This window comes from Aethalodelphis obliquidens, unplaced genomic scaffold (genome assembly GCF_003676395.1).
Source record: "Aethalodelphis obliquidens isolate GAN/ISIS:26980383/991018 unplaced genomic scaffold, ASM367639v1 scaffold43, whole genome shotgun sequence".
Taxonomy (NCBI): domain Eukaryota; kingdom Metazoa; phylum Chordata; class Mammalia; order Artiodactyla; family Delphinidae; genus Aethalodelphis; species Aethalodelphis obliquidens.
Window position 1 is genome coordinate 6,142,227 of NW_020837987.1, and position 19,648 is coordinate 6,161,874.

General features: G+C 37.3%; 1 protein-coding gene across 4 annotated transcripts in view; it reads left to right on the forward strand.

Annotated features, from left to right (window-relative positions):
• Window positions 1-19,408, forward strand: part of ZNF461 (zinc finger protein 461) — a 38,963-nt gene extending 19,555 nt beyond the window's left edge. For all 4 annotated transcript variants that reach the window (XM_027078917.1, XM_027078915.1, XM_027078914.1 and 1 more), the window contains 3 exons: window positions 4,035-4,161; window positions 4,931-5,026; window positions 17,387-19,408. In XM_027078917.1, the coding sequence (XP_026934718.1) occupies window positions 4,044-4,161; window positions 4,931-5,026; window positions 17,387-19,095 (1,923 nt within the window). In that variant the 5' untranslated portion in view covers window positions 4,035-4,043 and the 3' untranslated portion in view covers window positions 19,096-19,408. The remainder of the gene's footprint in view (window positions 1-4,034; window positions 4,162-4,930; window positions 5,027-17,386) is intronic.
• The last annotated feature ends 240 nt before the right edge of the window (window positions 19,409-19,648 follow it).

Genomic DNA, 19,648 nt, shown 5'->3' on the forward strand with positions numbered 1-19,648 from the left:
TCAGTTTTTGCTTTATGGTATTGAAGCTGTGTTATTAGGTGCATACATATTTAGGATTGCTATATCCTCTTGACAAATTGACCTCTTGATCATGAAATGTTCCTTTTGGTAATATTCTTTGTCTTGAATTCTGTTCTCTTTATTAACATAACTGATTCAGCTTTCTTTTACCGTTTTCTTCATGGCATATCTTTTTTCCATCCTTTTATTTTTTTTAATTTTAATTTTAATTTTTTGCGGTACGCGGGCCTCTCACTGCTGTGGCCTCTTCCGTTGCAGAGCACAGGCTCTGGACGCGCAGCCCCAGCGCCTATGGCTCATGGGGCCAGCCGCTCCATGGCATGTGGGGTCCTCCCGGACCGGGGCACGAACCCGTGTCCCCTGCATCGGCAGGCGGACTCTCAACCACTGTGCCACCAGGGAAGCCCCATCCTTTTATTTTAACCTATTTTAAGTGTATCTCATATAACAGCATATACTTTGGTTCTACTTTTTTACCCAGTCTGACAGTCGCTGCCTTCAAGTGTCTACACAGGGTTTAGCAAGCTATGGCATGCTGGCTAAATCCAGCCCACAACCTGTTTTCCTCTGGCCCTCAACCTAAGAATGGTTTTGCATTTCAGAAGGGTTATAAATAAGTAAAGAAAAAAGAATATGTTATAGGGACTATATGTGATCCACAGAGCCTAAAATATTTACTACCTGACCCTATTCAGAAAAGTTTTGCTGACTTCTAGATAGACCATGTAAATTAAATGTAATGATTATGTTTTAATCTATCATCTTATCATCTATCCTTTCTTCCTTTTTTTTTTTTTCCTATTTTCCTGCCTTCTCTTGGACTGATCCTGTATTTTTTTGTATTCCATTTATCTCCATTATAGGATTATTAGCTGTACCATTTTTGTTTTGTTTTGTTTTGTTTATTGTTTTGGGGGTTGTTCTAAGATTTCCAATGTGATTTTAAAAACAAAAAAATCTTACTAGATCTTCCAATAATTTTATACAACTTCATACATAACTCAAAAATCTTAAAACTGGATATTTCCATTTCCCCTTCCCATCATTTTTACTACTGCTATCATATATTTTATTTCTAAATACTTTTAAACTACACATGCTTTTTTTCTTTTTTTCTTTCTTGCTTTTTTTTGTGGGGGTGTGGTGTGCCACTCAGCTTATAGGATCTCAGTTCCCTGACCAGGAATTGAACCTGGGCCATGGCAGTGAAAGCCCAGAATCCTAACCACTAGGCAACCAGGGAATTCCCAGTTTTTTTTTTTTTCTTTAAATGGTCAATTATCTTTTAAAGAAATTATGAGATGAAAACAACATCTTTCTTATTTACCTCCGAATTTATCATTTCTGGCACTCTTCATTTCTCTGTGGATAGAAGTTTTTACTTAGTATAAATTTTTTCCACCTTGAAAAACTTCCTTTAACATTTTTTGTAGCAACATTTGTTACTCTCAAAAAAACAAACCGGGCTTCCCTGGTGGCGCAGTGGTTGAGCGTCTGCCTGCCGATGCAAGGGACACGGGTTCGTGCCCCCATCCGGGAAGATCCCACATACTGCGGAGCAGCTAGGCCTGTGAGCCATGGCTGCTGAGCCTGCGCGTCCGGAGCCTGTGCTCCTCAACGGGAGAGGCCACAACAGTGAAAGGCCCGCATACTGCAAAAACAACAACAACAACAAAACCCAACAGCAGCAAAAATAAAACTCCAAGCTTTATTTCACCTTCATTTTGAGGGATTTTAATTGGAAATAGAATTATAGCCTGACAGCTTTCTTTCAGCATTTTTTCTTCCAGTTTTATTGAGATATAATTTACATACAGCACTGTTTAAGGTGTACAACATAATGATTTGACATACATACATCATGAAATGATTATCACAATAGTTAGTAAAATCCTTCATCTCATGTAGATACAAAAATAAAGAAATAGAAAAAAATTCTTTTTCTTGTGGGAACTCTTAGGATTCACTCTCTTAACAACTTTCATAAATAACGTTCAGCAGTGCTAATTATATTTATCATGTTGTACATTACATCCCTAGTACTTATTTATCTTATAACTGGAAGTTTGTATCTTTTAACCACCTTTATCCAATCCCCCTCCCCACCCCCTGCCTCTGTTAACTGCAAATCTGATCTCTTTCTCTATGAATTTGTTTGTTTTTGAAGTATAACTGACCTAACATCACTGTTAGCTTCTGTTACACAACATAGTGACTTCATATTTTTATACATTTCAAAATGATCACCATGATAAGTCTAGTTATGGTATGTCACCATAGAAGAATATTACAGAGTTATCTACTATATTCCCCACACTGTACATAGCAGTCTTTCTTTCTTCCTCCATCTCTCTCTCTCTCTCTCTCTCTCTCTTTCTCTCATTATTTTAGGTTACTCATCTCTCAAGTTCAAATGCATTTTAACAACTCTGCATATTTTGCACCCTCCCCAACTTTTCCTGTTTTTATCATATTTTACATCTTTTTGTTTTGCATATATATCCCTTAACTACTTAATGCAGATATAGATTATTTTCCTACTTTTGTCTTTTAACCTTCCTACTAGCTTCATGGTTAATTTACTACCTTTACTGTATATTTGCCTTTACAGATGAGATTTTTCCTTCTGTAATTTTCATGTTTCTAGTTGTGGCCTTTTCTTTTTCACTTGGAGAAACATTTCTTGTAAAGCTGGTTTGGTGGTGCCGAACTCTTTTAGCTTTTGTTTGTAAAGCTTTTAATCTCTCCATCAAACTGAATGAAAGCCTTGCCAGGTAGGGTACTCTTGGTTAAGATTTTTCCTTTCATCACTTTAAATATATCATGCCACTCCCTTCTGGACTGCAGAGTTTCTGCTGAAAAGTCAGCTGATAGCCTTATGGGAGTTCCCTTGTATGTAACTTATTGCTTATCACTGTTTATCCAATCTTCTCCTGAATTCTTTGAACATCTTTACAATCGTTACCTTGAACTCTCTATAGGGTAGATTGCCTATCTCCACTTCACTTAGTTCCTCTTCTGGGGTTTTATCTTATTCCTTCATTTGGAAGATGTTTCTCTGTCACCTCATTTTGCCCAGTTGGCTGTTTTTATTTCTGTGTTTCTGATAGATTGGTTACCTTTCCCAACCTTGGAGAAGTGGCCTTTTGTAGGAGACGTCGTCTGTGTCCCAGCAGCACTCTCCCCTCTGCGCACTAGAGCTATATAGTCTAGGGGTGCCCCATATTTGGACTGCGTGGGTCCTTCTGTTGTGGTGGGCTGACTACTGTGGGCAGTCTGGTTGGTGTGGCTGGCTCCTGGTCCAGTTGTCTGCCAGGCCCTGTCTTATGCAGAGGCTGATGGGCACTGGTTGGCAGAGCTGGATCACGAGACTGCTGGCAGTGGGGTCCACTGGTGGGTGGAGCCAGGTCCTGGAGTGGGTGGTTGTGGGGCTGAGGGTCCCATATCTGGTGTCGGCATGCTGGTGGATGGGACCAGTTCCTGACATGGTTTGCTGCAGGGCTGAACGCTGCTACTGGCCTGCTAGTGAGTGGGTATATCAAGGTTATGAAAGGGAGATGTGCTCTGTCCATCTTTGGAAAATATAGTCTGCACTGGGTGTTTACTAAAGAATTTGCATTAAAAGTAAAAATGCTTAGTCATAATGAGGAAGAAAAATCATCAGGTCCTTTTTCTGAAGTTGGAGACTTTCATAAGAAATTTTGGAAAAATTTACAACTATTTAACTTAGTTGGGAACCTCTATTTATTTTCTAAATTTCTAGATGAGTGATTAACAGAAGTTTTCCACCCTATGCTAGAGGATGTGTGTGCAGAAATTGAATTGTTTAAGAGTATGTGGGCACTCTGCTTTAGTCTCACTAAATTTATTTTTGACCCATACAAGCTTCCAGCCTTAGCCTATATACTCACTGTACCATCCCTTTCCTGCAGTGCCTTCTTTTAGCAGTGCTTCTTCCTTTTGAAAAATGTTTCTTATAATTTCAAAAACAGTACTGTGATTTGTCATTTTAGGGGTTGGTGATGTTCAAAGATGTGGCTATAGATGTCTCTCAGGAGGAATGGGAATGCCTGAACCCTGCACAGCGGAATTTGTACAAAGATGTGATGTTGGAGAACTATAGCAACTTGGTTTCACTGGGTAAAGTTATCTGCCTCTAATAATTCAGAATCTGTTTCTTGGAATTTCTGCTTTCTCCACTATGAATTTTAGGGCTACCTTTCAAATAACTAGATGGATTTTCTCTTTGTGTAGAAATGAGCACAGCCCAGTGGAGTTGCACCTTCATTTTCTCTATCCTCACATCTTACTCTGGTCCTTTCTTATAATTGACTTTCTTCCTTGAAAATTAAGGAGCAGAATTGAAATTCTGTACCATTAAAGCATAGCATAGTCAAAGAAACCAGGCTTTGTCTTTTGTTTCACTCGCACTGTGCTAAATGTGCAGATGCACTAGTGTAGATAAAACTAAGCACATGGGTCCTGGGTGCAAAGCTCTTTAGCCTTCCCAATTAGTGTAGTAATGGACTGAGACATTTACAGCTCAAATGAACACTGTTCTATTTACTGCAACAAATGTAAACAATTTGCATTTGGAAGTTACATTCTAAGAACTTTACCTTTAACATGGAAAAGTATCTGAGAATAAGTATTTCAGGAAATTCCTTTTTTTCTCAAAGGAAAATAAGGAGTGAAAGCTTATATAACTTAAATAGCATTTTACCATCTATTTGTTTGTTTTGTTTCTTATGATCCTGAGTTTACCTGTATATGAGAATTTCACTTTTCTTTCTTCTCTAGACCTTATCGAGTACCATCTTATCCTATAGGTTTTTTAAAATAAATTCTGAAACACAGTATTTGAATACATTCATTTCCACCTCATCTCCATTTCTTCTCTTATAACCAGGACTTTCTATTTCTAAGCCAGCTGTGATCTCCTCATTGGAGCAAGGGAAGGAGCCCTGGATGGTTATGAGGGAAGTGATAGGAGAACAGTTCCCAGGTGAGTGAGCTATAATCAGGAAGCAGAAAGTTGTTGTGAGGAGTAGGCCAACTGGTAAGAATGTTGGTTATATTAAGGTTATAAGGTTAATGTAAGGTTGCATTAGACTGAATAATTAGGGAAAATCTGAATTCAAAACTTATTGCAGTGTTACAGTAATCAAACAATGTGGTACTGGCATAAAGACAGACATATAGATGAGTGGAATAGAATAGAGAGTCTAGAAATAAACCCTCAGATATATGACAAAATGATTTTAGATAAGAGTGCCAAGACCATTCTATGGGGGAAAGGACTGTACTCTTAACAAATGGTGTTGGGGAAACTGGATACCCACATGCAAAGGAATAAAATTCCTTATGCCATATACAAAAATTAACTCAAAGTGGATCAAAGAACTAAATCTAAGACCCAAAACTATAAGATGCCTAGAAGAAAATATAGGGGAAAAACTTCATGACATTGGATTTGGCAGTAATTTCTGGGCTATGATACCAAGGCACAGCAAAAATAGACAAATAGGAGTACATCAAACTTAAAAAACTTCTGTTCATCAAAAGATGCAATCAGGGCTTCCCTGGTGGCGCAGTGGTTGAGAGTCCACCTGCAGGGGACACGGGTTCGTGCCCCAGTCTGGGAAGATCCCACATGCTGCGGAGCGGCTGGGCTCCTGAGCCATGGCCGCTGAGCCTGCACGTCCGGAGCCTGTGCTCCGCAGCCGGAGAGGCCACAACAGTGAGAGGCCCGCGTACCGCAAAACCAAAAAAAAAAAAAAAAAAGATGCCGGCAAAAGAGGGTTAATTTTTTTTTTTTTTTTTGCGGTACGCAGGCCTCTCACTACCTCCTGTTGAGGAGCACGGGCTCTGGACGCACAGGCTCAGCGGCCATGGCTCACGGGCCCAGCCGCTCTGCGGCGTGTGGGATCTTCCCGGACCGGGGCACGAACCTGTGTCCCCTGCATTGGCAGGCAGGCTCTCAACCACTGCGCCACCAGGGAAGCCCAGAGTATTAATTTTTAAAAAAAATTCATACAAGTTGCTTTGCTAGGTGATGAGAATACATTTTTTAAATGTTATAAAGACGTTTTTAATCTAGTAGTGGATCGAGAACATATGAATATATTTTCTAATAAAATATTTAGGAAAAATTAATTGATTAGAAATTGTGAAAATTAAAGCAAATGACTACATTGAGGAGATGGAGATGGTAGAGGGATGATTAGAAAGGAAGGAGTAGGACCCTAGGAAAGTATAGGGTCCTGAAGGCTAAGAGCAGGTTCATTCCACAAGTTAGAGCAGGGATCCCCAACCCCTGGGCTGCGGGGGTTGAGCTCTGTTGATTGCATCTTTTGATGGACCGGTACTGGTCCACGGCCTGTTAGGAACCAGGCTGCACAGCAGGAGGTGAGCAGCGGGAGAGTGAGCAAAGCTTCATCTGCCGCTCCCCATTGCTTGCATTACTGCCTGAACCATCCCCCACCGCCCCCGGGGAAAAATTGTCTTCCACAAAATCAGTCTCTGGTGCCAAGAAGTTTGGGGACCGCTGAATTAGAGGTCTTTGATGATGTCTGTAACTCATAGTACTCCAGAGCTATGAAAAGAGTATATTTCTGTTGTTTTAAGCTACCTAGTTTATGGTACACTGTTACATTGACTCTAAGAAACTAATACAGAGGTGAAACATGGAAAAATGATATATACTTTCCTAAATGTTTTGCTTTCATGTAAGATGTTATTCTTTTTACTAATTTTTGATACCTGGCCAGGCCTTTCCTTTTGCATGTATGGTGTGGTGATTTCTTTTTAAAAGTCTTTTACCTTGAAATAGTTATAGATTCACAGGAGGTTGCAAAGAAATGTACACGGAAGTTCCATGTACCCTTCCTCCAGCCTCTCCCAGTGTTAACATCTTACACAACTATAGTACAATATCATACTGAAAAATTGACATTGGTATAATCCATAGAAGTTACTCAGATTTCACTACTTATATACACACTTATTTGTATGTGTGTTTCTGTGCGTATGTATAGCTCTGTGTAGTTTTATCACATATAGCCTTGTATCACCATTCCAACAATCGAAATAGATAGTACCATCACCACAAGACTCCCTCCTATTATCTCTTTATAGCTACACCCATCCCTTTCTCCCTTATTCCTAAATCTTGGTAACCATTAATCTATTCTACATCTATATAACTATGTTATTTCATGAAGTTACATAAATGGAATCCTGAAGTATGTATCCTTTTGAGATTGGTTTTTTTCTTATATATATATATACATACATATATATATGTATAACATGAATGTAAGGAATATATATATATACACACATATGTGTGTATATATATATATGTGTGTGTGTGTGTGTGTGTTCCTTACATTCATGTAGAAGTTTGTACTTGAAAATAAGTCTGGGATAAAGCTCAAGTATGCAATTGCTGGGTGTAAGGTAAGCTCATTTTTAGTTTTGAAAGGAACTGCCAAACACTAGCAGTGTATGAATGATGCACTTCACTGAATCCTAGTTAGCACTTGGTGTTATCAGTTTTTCATTTTAACCATTCTGATAGGTGGGTAATGATATTTCATTATAGTTTTTATTTGAATTTCCTTAATAGAAAATCATGTTTATTTGCCATCTGTGTATCCTCTTCAGTGAATGTCTGTTCATGTCTTTTGCCCATTTTATGATTTGATTGTTTGGGTTTTTTTGCTGTTGAGTTTTCAAAGTTCTTTATGTATTCTTTTGGGTTGGCCAAACAGTTCGGTTTTTTCTGTAAGATGGTTCTAGTGCACTTAGTTGTCTTTAACTTCATTCAAAACAGTTTTGTTAGATTGTATTGTGATACCTGTCATATCAGAGTACATTTTTTAAAAAAATCAAAATTGGTGAATTTTTGTGTAGCTATTTTGATACTGAAGATGGAAGAAAAGAAGCAACATTTTCGGCATATTATGCCTTATTATTTCCAGAAAAGTAAAAACACAGCTGAAATGCAAAAATAGGTTTGTGCAGTGTATAGAGAAGGTGCTGTGACTGATCGAACATGACAAAAGTGGTTTGCGAAGTTTCGTGCTGGAGATTTCACACTGGATGATGCTCCACAGTCGGGTAGATCAGTTAAAATTGATAGCAATCAAATCGAGACATTAATTGAGAACAATCAATGTTACACCACATGGGAGATAGCCGACATATTCAAAATATCCAAATCAAGCGTTGAAAATCATTTGCACCAGCTTGGTATGTTAATCATTTTGATATTTGGGTTCCACATAGCGAAAAAAACCTTCTTGACCGTATTTCCGCATGCGATTCTCTACTTAAACGTAATGAAAACGTTCTGTTTTTAAAACAAATTGTGTCGGGCAATGGAAAATATATACTGTACAATAATGTGGAATGGAAGAGATCATGAGGCAAGCAGAGTGAACCACCAAAGGCCAGTCTTTATCCAAAAAGGTGATGTTGTGTATATGGTGGGATTGGAAGGGAGTCCTCTATTATGAGCTCCTTCCGGAAAACCAAACGATTAATTCCAACAAGTGCTGCTCCCAATTAGACCAACTGAAAGCATCACTCAATGAAAACCGTCTGGAATTAGTCAACAGAAAACGTATAATCTTTCATCAGGATAACGCAAGACTGCATGTTTCTTTTCTTTTTTTTTTTTTGCGGTACGCGGGCCTCTCACTGTTGTGGCCTCTCCCGTTGCAGAGCACAGGCTCTGGATGCGCAGGCTCAGCGGCCATGGCTCACGGGCCCAGCCGCTCCGCGGCATGTGGGATCTTCCCGGACCGGGGCATGAACCCGTGTCCCCTGCATCGGCAGGCGGACTCTCAACCACTGCGCCATCAGGGAAGCCCTGCACGTTTCTTTGATGACCAGACAAAAACTGTTACAGCTTGGCTGGGAAGTTCTGATTCATCCACCGTATTCACCAGACATTGCACCTTCGGATTTCCATTGATTTCAGTCTTTACAAAATTCCCTTAATGGAAAAAATTTCAATGCCTGGAAGACTGTAAAAGGTACTTGGAACAGTTCTTTGCTCAAAAAGATAAAAAGTTTTGGGAAGATGGAATTAGGAAGTTGCCTGAAAATGGCAGAAGGTAGTGGAACAAAACGGTGAATACGTTGTTCAATAAAGTTCTTGATGAAAATGAAAACTGTGTCTTTTATTTTTACTTAAAAACCTAAGGAACTTTTTGGCCAACCCAATAGATAGGCCTTTGTTGGATATGTGACTTAAAGAAATAATTTCTCCAAGTCTATAATTTGTGTTTTAATCCTTTTAACATTGTCTTTTGCAGAGAAAAGTTTAATTTTGATGAAGTCTAGCCTTTATTCATCTTTTAAATCTTATGAATTGTTAGGGGGTTTTGTTGTTGTTTTTTTGTTTGGTTTTGTTTTTTGGTGTTAAGTCTAAGAACACCACCTAGTCCTAGGTCCTAAAGGTTTTCTATGTTTTTGTCTAGAACTTTTATAGTTTTACATTTTCCATTTAAATCTGTAATCCGTTTTGAGTACCTTTTTGTAGAAGATGTGAGACTTCAGGTCAAGGTTTAACTTTTTACCTATGGATGTCTAGTTCTCCATCACCATTTTTTTCAACAAGTTATCCGTCCTCCATTGAGTTGCTTTTTCACCGTTATCAGAAATTAGTTGAGCACATTTGTGTGGCTCCATTTCTGAGATCTATGTTCTGTACCATTGATCTTTGTAACTACTCCTCTGCTAGTACCATACTTTTGATTACAGCAGTTATATAGTAAGCCTTAATATTGGAAAGAGTGATTCTTCCCACTATACTATTTTTCAAAAAAAATTTTGGCTATCCTTGGGGCCTTTTTCTTTGCATATAAATTTTAGAATAAGCTTGTATCTATGTACAAAAAAACTTGCTGAGATTTAAATAGGAATTATGTTAAACCTATAGATGAAATTAGAGAATTAACATCTTTACTCTGTTGAGTCTTCCAATCCATGAACACAGCATTTCTCCAAGATTTTTTCCTTTGATTTCTTTTATTAGCATTTTATAATTTTCATCATATATTTTCTGTACATGTTTTGTTAATTTTTTACCTAAGTATTTCTTTATTTTAATCTTGGAGCATTTGTAAGTGGTATTGCATTTTTATTTTGGTTTCTATTTGGTCATTGTCAGTGTACAGAAATTCGGCCAATTTTGTATGTTAATCTTGTATTCTATGACATTACTCAATGCACTTATTAGTACTAGTTAGTACTAATACTAACTAGTACTAATTTTTCCTTGTAGATTCATTCTTGTAGACAATCATATAATCTGCAGAGTCTTTTTTTTTTTCCTTTTCCAACCTATGCCCTTTCTTTTTCTTGCCTTTTTGTTAGCTAGAAATATGTTCTGTGTTGGATAAGAGTGGTAATAGTGGACATCCTTGCCTCTTTTCTTAATTTTAGAGGGAAAGCATTCAGGGGTAAGGTCTTTTGCCATTAAGTATGATGTTAGCAGTAGATTTTTTGTATATGATGTTTATGAGGTTGAGGAAGGTCCCCTCTCTTTTTAATGCCCTGAGTTTTTTTTTTAATGAATGTTAATATGATCATGTGATTTTTCTTCTTAGTTTTTGGTATGATGGATTACATTGATGCACAGGCTCCGGACGCACAGGCTCAGCGGCCATGGCTCACGGGCCCAGCCGCTCCGCGGCATGTGGGATCTTCCCGGACCGGGGCACGAACCCGTGTCCCCTGCATCGGCAGGCGGACTCTCAACCACTGCGCCACCAGGGAAGCCCTACATTGATTTTTGAATGCAGAACCAGCCTTTCACACCTGTAAAAATTCCACTTAGTCATGATATATTATTCCTTTTATTCACTTCTGAATTTGATTGGTAAAGTTTAATTCAGGATTTTTTCATCTAAGTTTACGGGAGATACTGGCCTGTAGTTTTCTCTTTGTGTGTGTGTGTGTGTGTCTATGTGTGTGTGTGTGCGTGTGTGCACACATGTGCGTGTGCATGCTGCCTTTGCCTGCTTTTGGTATAAGAATAATAATGGCCTCATAAAGTAAGTTGGGAAGTGTTCCCTTTTCATCCTTTCGTGGAAGAAATTGGGGTGAATGTTTGGTAAAATTTACCAGTGAAACCATCTGGACCTGGATATTTCTTTTTCAGGATCTATTTTAAATTATAAATTCCATTTCTATAATAGTTATAGGACTATTCAGATTACCTACTTCATCTTGGCTGAGTTTTGGTAGTTTGTGATTTTCAAGGAATTGGTATATTTCTTCTAAGTCAAAGTTATGAGTGTAAAGTTATATGTGGTGTTCTTAGTATCATTATGATGGATTATCTATATATAATTATATATATATATATATCCATGTATATAAAGGATATACATGTCCTTATAATCCTTCAAAAATTTTTTTTCTTTGAGACTTGTAATTTCACCCATAGATTATTTAGAAGTGTGTTATTTGGAGGTGTTTGGAGATTTTCTTGTTGTCTTTCTTTTATAATTTGATTTTATTATGGTCTCATGTGAAAATTAGAGGGAGCTGTCTACAGGAGTCTTCCCTCACTTCTGACATCAATTGCAATTTCAATGGTTTCTGAGACCACCCTTGTGTTTGATAATTCACTAAAAGGACTCATAGAACTCACTGAAAGCTATCATCCTCACAGTTACAGTTTATTACAGCAAAAGGATACAGATTAAAATTAGCCAAAGGAAGAAGTACATAGGGCAGAGCCTAGGAGAGTGCCAAGTGTGGAGCTACCCATTGTCCTCTCCCAGTGGAGTCATGGACAGTGCTAACTTTTCCCATCAACTATGTGTAACAATATGCATTTGGGCATATTGCCAAATAGAGAAACTCACCTGAGACTTACTGTCCAGAATTTGTATTGGGGCTCCTTGTTGGCTACCCATGTGGCTGACCTTTAGTTTCCAGCCCCTCAGAAGGTAAAGCTGATACCTTTAGTCTCGATTCTTTTTGGAGGAAAATTGTTGCCATATATATCAAACCTTCCATTATAACCTTGTATCTCTTTTCCTCTTTATTTTTCTATAGCATTTTTTTCCCATCTGACTTACTAATTCATTTACTAGTCATTTATTAGATGTTATCCCAGTAGAATGTAACTCTATAAGAGGATGCATTTGTTTGTAATGATATTTCCCTTTTCATTCCTAAGATTGGTTATTTGTACCTTTTCTCTCTTTTATGAAATAAAAATTTATTTTGGATTAATTTTAAACTTATGGAAGAGGTGCAAAATAACCTAAAAAAACTCCCATATGCTGTTCACCTAGATTCACCAGCTGGTAATATTTTTGTCATATTTTCCTTATTATTTCATTTAAGTCTCTTTACCCTAAATAGTTATCTTCCCTAAGAGCAAGGATATTCTCTTACATTTCATAAATTCAGGAAATTTTACATTTATCTAAATCTATTATCTCATTTATTGTCTGTATTATATTCCACTAATTTTCCAAATATTGTCCTTTTCACTTGACTCAGGATCTCACATTACATTTCTCTTTACTTTAATCTGAAAAGTTCCTCAGCCTTTCTTTGGATTTTATGGCTGGTATTTTTGAAGAATACTGGCCACTTTTATAGAATGTCCTTCAATTAGAGAATATTTGTAGGTTCTTCCAGATTAAACTCAGGCTATACATTTTTGGTAGGATTATTGCATTGGTGACCTATCTTTCTCAGTGTATTATTTACGGAGGCACATAATGTCATTCTGTCCCATTATTAGTGTTGTTACCTTTGATCACTTGGTTTGGGTGGTGTTTGCCAGGTTACTCCATTGTATTTTTTTTCTTTGTAATTAACATTTAATCTGTAAGGTAGTCTATTTTTCTTGGCCAGTCTTGCCAGAAATCCTATTATATATTTGTTTCTGTTTTATTTATTCTGCCTATCTTTGTTTTTTACTTTATTCTACTTTTTGAGGTCTCAGTTTGCTATTCTTCTTCTAACTTCTTGAAATAGATGTTTAGGTGATTGACTTTAAGAATTTCTTTTTTCTATTTGCATTTAAGACCATAGATTTTCCTCTAAATGTGGCTTTAGTTGCATCCTACACGTTTTGGTAAGAGGGGACCTTATAGAGCATTATATTTTTTTCCTAAATGTGATGGGAAACTATTAGAGGCATTTGAGAGCAAAAGTTATGTGTTGTCACTAAGATATGATGTGTTTAGTGGAACAAGAAAGAGAGCAGGAGACCAATTTGAGAGTTACTGCAGTAGTATAGCAATGGTAGCTTAGACTGTAATAGAAGTGGTGCTGATAAATGATTATGTCATTATATATATATTAAAGAACAAGTTGACCATGCTTGCTAATAGACTGTAAGTTGAGTAAGAAGAAAAAAACTAGGCTTTTGGCTTAACCTATTGGTAAAAGATGGTTGCATTTACTAAGATGGGTTAAGCTGGAGTATGAATGAATCTAAAAAAGGGATTTGCAAGTTCTCTTTGGACATGTTATGGTTGAGGTACTTATTATATATTTACATGAAGATTTCAACTAGGCAATTAGGTGATAAATATGGAGCTTAGGGGTAAGATAAAAGCTAGAAGTATAGACATCAAAGGACACAATAAAGTGAAAATGCAACCTATGGAATAGGAAAAAATATTTTGTAAGTCACGTATCTGATAAGGGGTTAATATCCAGAATATATAAAGAACTCCTACCAAAAACAAGAAAAACAAGCAACTCAATTTTAAAAATGAGAAAAGGATTTGAATAGATATTTCTTCAAAAAAGATATGTAAATGACCAGCAAACACATGAAACTATGCTCAACATCACTAGCCACTGGGGAAATGCAAATCCAAACCACAGTGAAATATCACCTCACACCCATTAGGATGGTTACAGTCAAAAAACAAGTATAACAAGTATTGGTGAGGCAGTGGAGAAACTGAAACCCTTGTGCTGGTGGGAGTGTAACATAGTTCAGCCACTGTGGGAAAAGAGTATGGTGGTTCCTCAAAAAATTATAACTAGAATTACCAACTTAAACAGATACTTGTACACACATGTTCTTAGCAACATTACATACAGTAGCCAAAAGGTGGAAGCAATCTAGGTTTCATCAACAAACAAATGAAGAAACAAAATGTGGTGTGGTGGTCGTGTGTGTGTGTGTGTGTGTGTGTGTGTGTGTGTGTGTGTGTAATCCTGACACAGGCTGCAACATGAATGAACCTTGAGGACATTATGCTAAGTGAAATAAGTCAGTCACATTCAGAAAAACAACAAATACTGTATGACTCCAGTGATATGAGGTATCTAGAGTAGTCAAATCCATAGAAACAGAAAGTAGAATGGTGGTTGCCAGGAACTGGAAGAGGGAAGAATGGGGAGTTATTAATGGGTACAGAGTTTCAGTTCTGCAAGGTGAAAAAGTTCTGGAGATTCGTTGCACAACAGTATGCACATAATTAACACTACTGCACTAAACACTTAAAAGTGGGTAAGATAGTAAATTTTATGTTATGTGTATTTTATCATAATTAAAAAAATTTTTTTAGAGGTATAAATTTAAGACTTAGCATTATATTATTGGTATTTAAGCCAGACTGCTATTAAGGGAAAGAGTGTAGATTGAGGGCTGGCCAGAGCCTGAGTTCTGGGACATTCCAACATTTAGAGGTCAGGAAGTGGAGGAGAATTCATTAAGGGGAACTGAATATAAGTAGAGAGGTAGGAGGATAACCAGGAGAATATGGTATACAGGAAGCAAAGGGATTGATCAGTTGTGTCAGACGCTACTAATGAGTCAAATAGAGTGTTGACTGGCATTTGAGCACTGATTTTGGTAAAGTAATTTTGTTAGTTACTTTAGCTAGAAATGTTTCAACAGAGCTATGGGAGTTGAAATATTTATTGGAGTGGATTACAGAGAAAATGACTAACATACAAAGTCATTTGATATAACACAGAGTCAGGGAAAGGATGGTCTTTTCAGTAAGTGGTGCTGATATCTATTGAAAAATAAGAGTCTTGATTTCTACCTCACTTGATTTCTACCTCATAGTGATTTCTATAATCCACTAGGTGGATTATAGATCTAAATATGAAAGGTAAAATAGTAAAAGCTTCTGGAAGATTATATGAGTATATTTTTATGAACTTGGGATTAGACTATCTTAAAATTAAGAATTTCTTTTTATCAAAACATAGTATTAGGAGAGAGAAAGGGCCAGCCCCAGAGTGGGAAAAGATACTCGCATTATATAGTTGGTTATATCCAGAATAAGTTAAGAATTCCTACAAATCAAAAAGAAAAATACAACCCAGAAACTACCCAGATGTCCCTCAACTGGAGAATGGATAAACAAAATATGGTTATCTGTACAATAAAATATAACTCAGCCATAAAAAGAAATGAAGTACTGATATGTGCTACAGCATCACTGAACCTTGAAAACATACTGAGTGAGAACAGACACAAAAGGTCACATATTGTATGATTTCGTGTTTATGAAATTTCTTGACAATTTCAGAGACATAAAGCAGATTGGTTGTTGCTGGGGGCAGGGCTGAGAGGAGAATAGAACATGATCATGGGTGTGAGGTTTCTTTCTGGCATGATGAAAATATTCTGGAATTAGGGATCGGATGGTTGCACAACAGTGGGAATGTACTATAAGTTACTGAATTGTATGCTTCAAAATGGTTAAAATGGTGGATTTTGTATGTATTTTATTTCCCCAAAAATTAATAAAAATGGACAAAACACCTGCATAGGCAATTTATTAAAGAAGATATCCAGTTGGCCAATAAACATATGGCAAAGTATTCAGCCTGCAAAATTACAAATTAAACCACAATCCAATATCACAACACATCTGCCAGGATGCTTAAAAGAAGATTGACAATTACAAGTGTTGCTGAGGATATGAAGAACAGGAACTCTTTTAGAGTGTGATGGAATTGTAAATTAGAAAACTGTTGCATAGTGTTAACTGAAGCTGAACAAATGCATATCATCTGATGCAGTAATTTCACACCTAGAAGAAAGGAGTCCTGTTTCCACCAAAAGAAATGTGCATGGATGTTGATAGCAGTACTAACCATAATAGCCAACAACTGGAAACAACCCAAATGATCATCATTAGGAAAATGGAAAAATAAATTGCGTTAGCATAGAATGCTTTATGTAGCTGTTGGTCTCAAACAGTTCAATGGAAGGCTGTATTAGTTTGGATATAGATTTGGCTGTATGTGACAGAGACCCCCAAATAATTGTAGTTTAAACTATTTAGAGGGTTAATTTTCTCTTTCATTAAAGTCCAGGCTGGAGTGGCAACTCTGTTCTGCAAAATCATCTGTGACAGACATGACATCAAATGCACATTGCAGCTGGCTTTGCTGAGGAATCAGAAGAATAACAGATATAGGGTGTGGGCAAGCTTACTCTTAAAGTTCTCAGGACTTCCCTGGTGGTGCAGTGGTTAAGAATCCACCTGCCGATGCAGGGTACACGGGTTCGATCCCTGGTCTGGGAAGATCCCACATGCCGCAGAGCAGCTAAGCCCGTGCGCCACAGCTACTGAGCCTGCGCTCTAGAGCCCGTGAGCCACAACTGCTGAGCCCGCATTCCACAACTACTGAAGCCCACACACCTAGAGCCTGTGCTCTGCAACAAGAGAAGCCACCGAAATGAGAAGTCTGTGCACTGCAACAAAGAGTAGGCCCTGCTCACCACAACTAGAAAAAGCCCATGGCAGTAACGAAGACCAAGGCAGTCAAAAATAAATAAATAAAATTTTTTAAAAATTAAAAAACTTCTCAGAAGCTACTACATAATACTTCTGCATTTCTTTTGGCAGAATCCAGTTACATGGCATATTCTGCTGCAAAGGGTCCTGGGAAGTGCAATGTTTATATTGGGCAGCCTGTTCTCAACTAAAAACCAAGGGTTCAATCAGTGTACAAAAGGGGAATAATAGATGTTTGGGGACAACTAGCAGATATCACATAATCCTTTGGCCTGGTGGAGAGTGTTAAAATATACAGACTCTCGTAGACTCTCGTAGACTCTGATTCAGGTGATCTAGAATGTTTTGTAAACATCCATAATTGCAACAAATTCCCAAGGCGATTCTGATGTGGATCAAAATTTCAGAACCACTGACTTGACTTGTTAATTAACTCCCTCACTTTTCTTTCATGAGCTTTCATTTCTTTGCATTCTCCTTACTCTATTTTCATTCAATTGCATGATGGTATTTATTTTCAATTCTCTCTCTTTTCTACCAGAGGTATTTCAATTCTCTTGTAACACAAAACTAGCAATTAAAATGTGTTTCTTATCTTTCAGACTTGGTGTCCAAGTGTGAGGCCAAGAAGTTATCTCCAAAAAGAAACATTTATGAGACAGAATCATCCCAATGGGCTATCATGGGACCATTTAAAAGCCATAGTCCTGAGAAATCAATTTTCAGAGATATTTGGGCATGCAAAAGTCAGTTTGAGAGACAACAGGGAAAACAGAAGGGCTATTTCAGGCAGTTTATTATCAACCATGAACACATGCCCATTTTTAGCCAACATACTTTGTTCACTCAGGAATTTTATAATAGACAGAAAATCTTTGAATGTAAAGAATGTAGAAAAAACTTCAGTTACAATTTATTCTTTTGTCCTCACAAAACTCATTCTAAAGAAAAACTTTATGAATGTAAGGTATGTGCAGAAACTGTTGATACATCATACCTTACTAAACAACAGAGAATTCAAAATAGTAACAAGTGCAATGAATGTAAGGAATGTTGGAAGTCCTTTATTCATTGCTCACAACTTAAACAACATTTGAGAATTCATAAAGGTGAAAAACACTATGAATGTAAAGAATGTGGCAAGGCCTTTTATTATGGCTCAGAACTTATTCTACATCAGAGAATTCACACTGGTGAGAAACCCAATGAATGTAAGGAATGTGGGAAGGCCTTTATGCAGCTATCACAATTTACTCAACATCAGAGACTTCATACTGGTGAAAAACCCTATGAATRTAAGCAATGTGGGAAGGCTTTTATTTGTGGCTTTCAATTTACTGAACATCTGCACCTCCATACTGGTGAGAAACCCTTTGAATATAAAGAATGTGGAAAGACTTTCAGGCATCAATCATCCCCTACCATAAGTCAGAGACTTCATAGTCATGAGAAACCCTATGAGTGTAAAGAATGTGGGAAGACCTTTAATTATGGCTCAGAACTTATTCTACATCAGAGAATTCACACTGGTGAGAAACCTTATGAATGTAAGGAATGTGGGAAGGCATTTAGGCAGCGATCACAGCTTACTCAACATCAGAGACTTCATACTGGTGAAAAACCCTATGAATGTAAGCAATGTGGGAAGGCTTTTATTCGTGGCTTTCAACTTACTGAACATCTGCGACTCCATACTGGTGAGAAACCCTATGAATGTAAAGAATGTGGAAAGACTTTCAGACATCGATCACACCTTACAATACACCAGAGAATTCACACTGGTGAGAAACCCTATGAATGTAGAGAATGTGGAAAGGCCTTTAGCTATCACTCAAGCTTCTCTCACCATCAGAAAATTCATTCCGGCAAAAAACCTTATGAATGTAGTGAATGTGGGAAGGCCTTTTGTGATGGCTTACAACTTACTGTACATCGGAGGATTCATACTGGTGAGAAACCCTATGAGTGTAAGGAATGTGGGAAGGCTTTTAGGCAGTGCTCACACCTCAAAAGACATCAGAGAATTCACACTGGTGAGAAACCTCATGAATGTATATGTGGTAAGGCCTTTAGACTTCATTCACACCTTATTCAACATCAGAGAATTCATACTGGTGAGAAGCCGTTTGAATGTAAGGAATGTGGAAAGACCTTTAGCTATCATTCAAGCTTCTCACACCATCAGAAAATTCATTCTGGGAAGAAACCATATGAATGTGGAAAGGCCATTAACCATGGCTTACAATTTAATGTACATCAGACGCTTCATACTGTTGAGACTTCAGTAAGTTTTCCTCTCTCCCCATCCTAGTCTAGTATCATGAAATTATTTTGGGGGATATACTTTTTTCTTCTTTAAGGAAAATGTTGGTAAAATACTGGGTTTCATTAGTATTAATTTATTTTAGTAATCTTTGAACTCTTTTTTTTTTCAAGTGGGAAAATGGAAAAGTTATTAAAAGGAAAAAATTGCTCTGGTATCAGTGCTATTTCTGAATTATTGTAATGATCAATACTGGAAATAAATTTTATAAAACTATTTGTTTTCACTGAAACCAGTGAAGTGGGGCAGAAATAAAATGAAAACAATTTCTTCCCCTCCCACAAATCCCTGAAATAACCAATATGTATGTGTGTTGCTTCTTTCTTCGTGCTCGAACATATCTGCACATATGAAGGCTTTATTGCATGTCTGTGAAAGGATTTACCCCCTATAGTGACATATTTCATGGCATTTTGCCCTTTACACTTAAATAATCATGGACATTTTCCCAGGCCAATACTGTAAATCTGACTCATTCTTTCTAAAGTTTCAGAATATTTCTACTATGGGATGTATGCCAGTATTTTGAGCCATTCCCTAC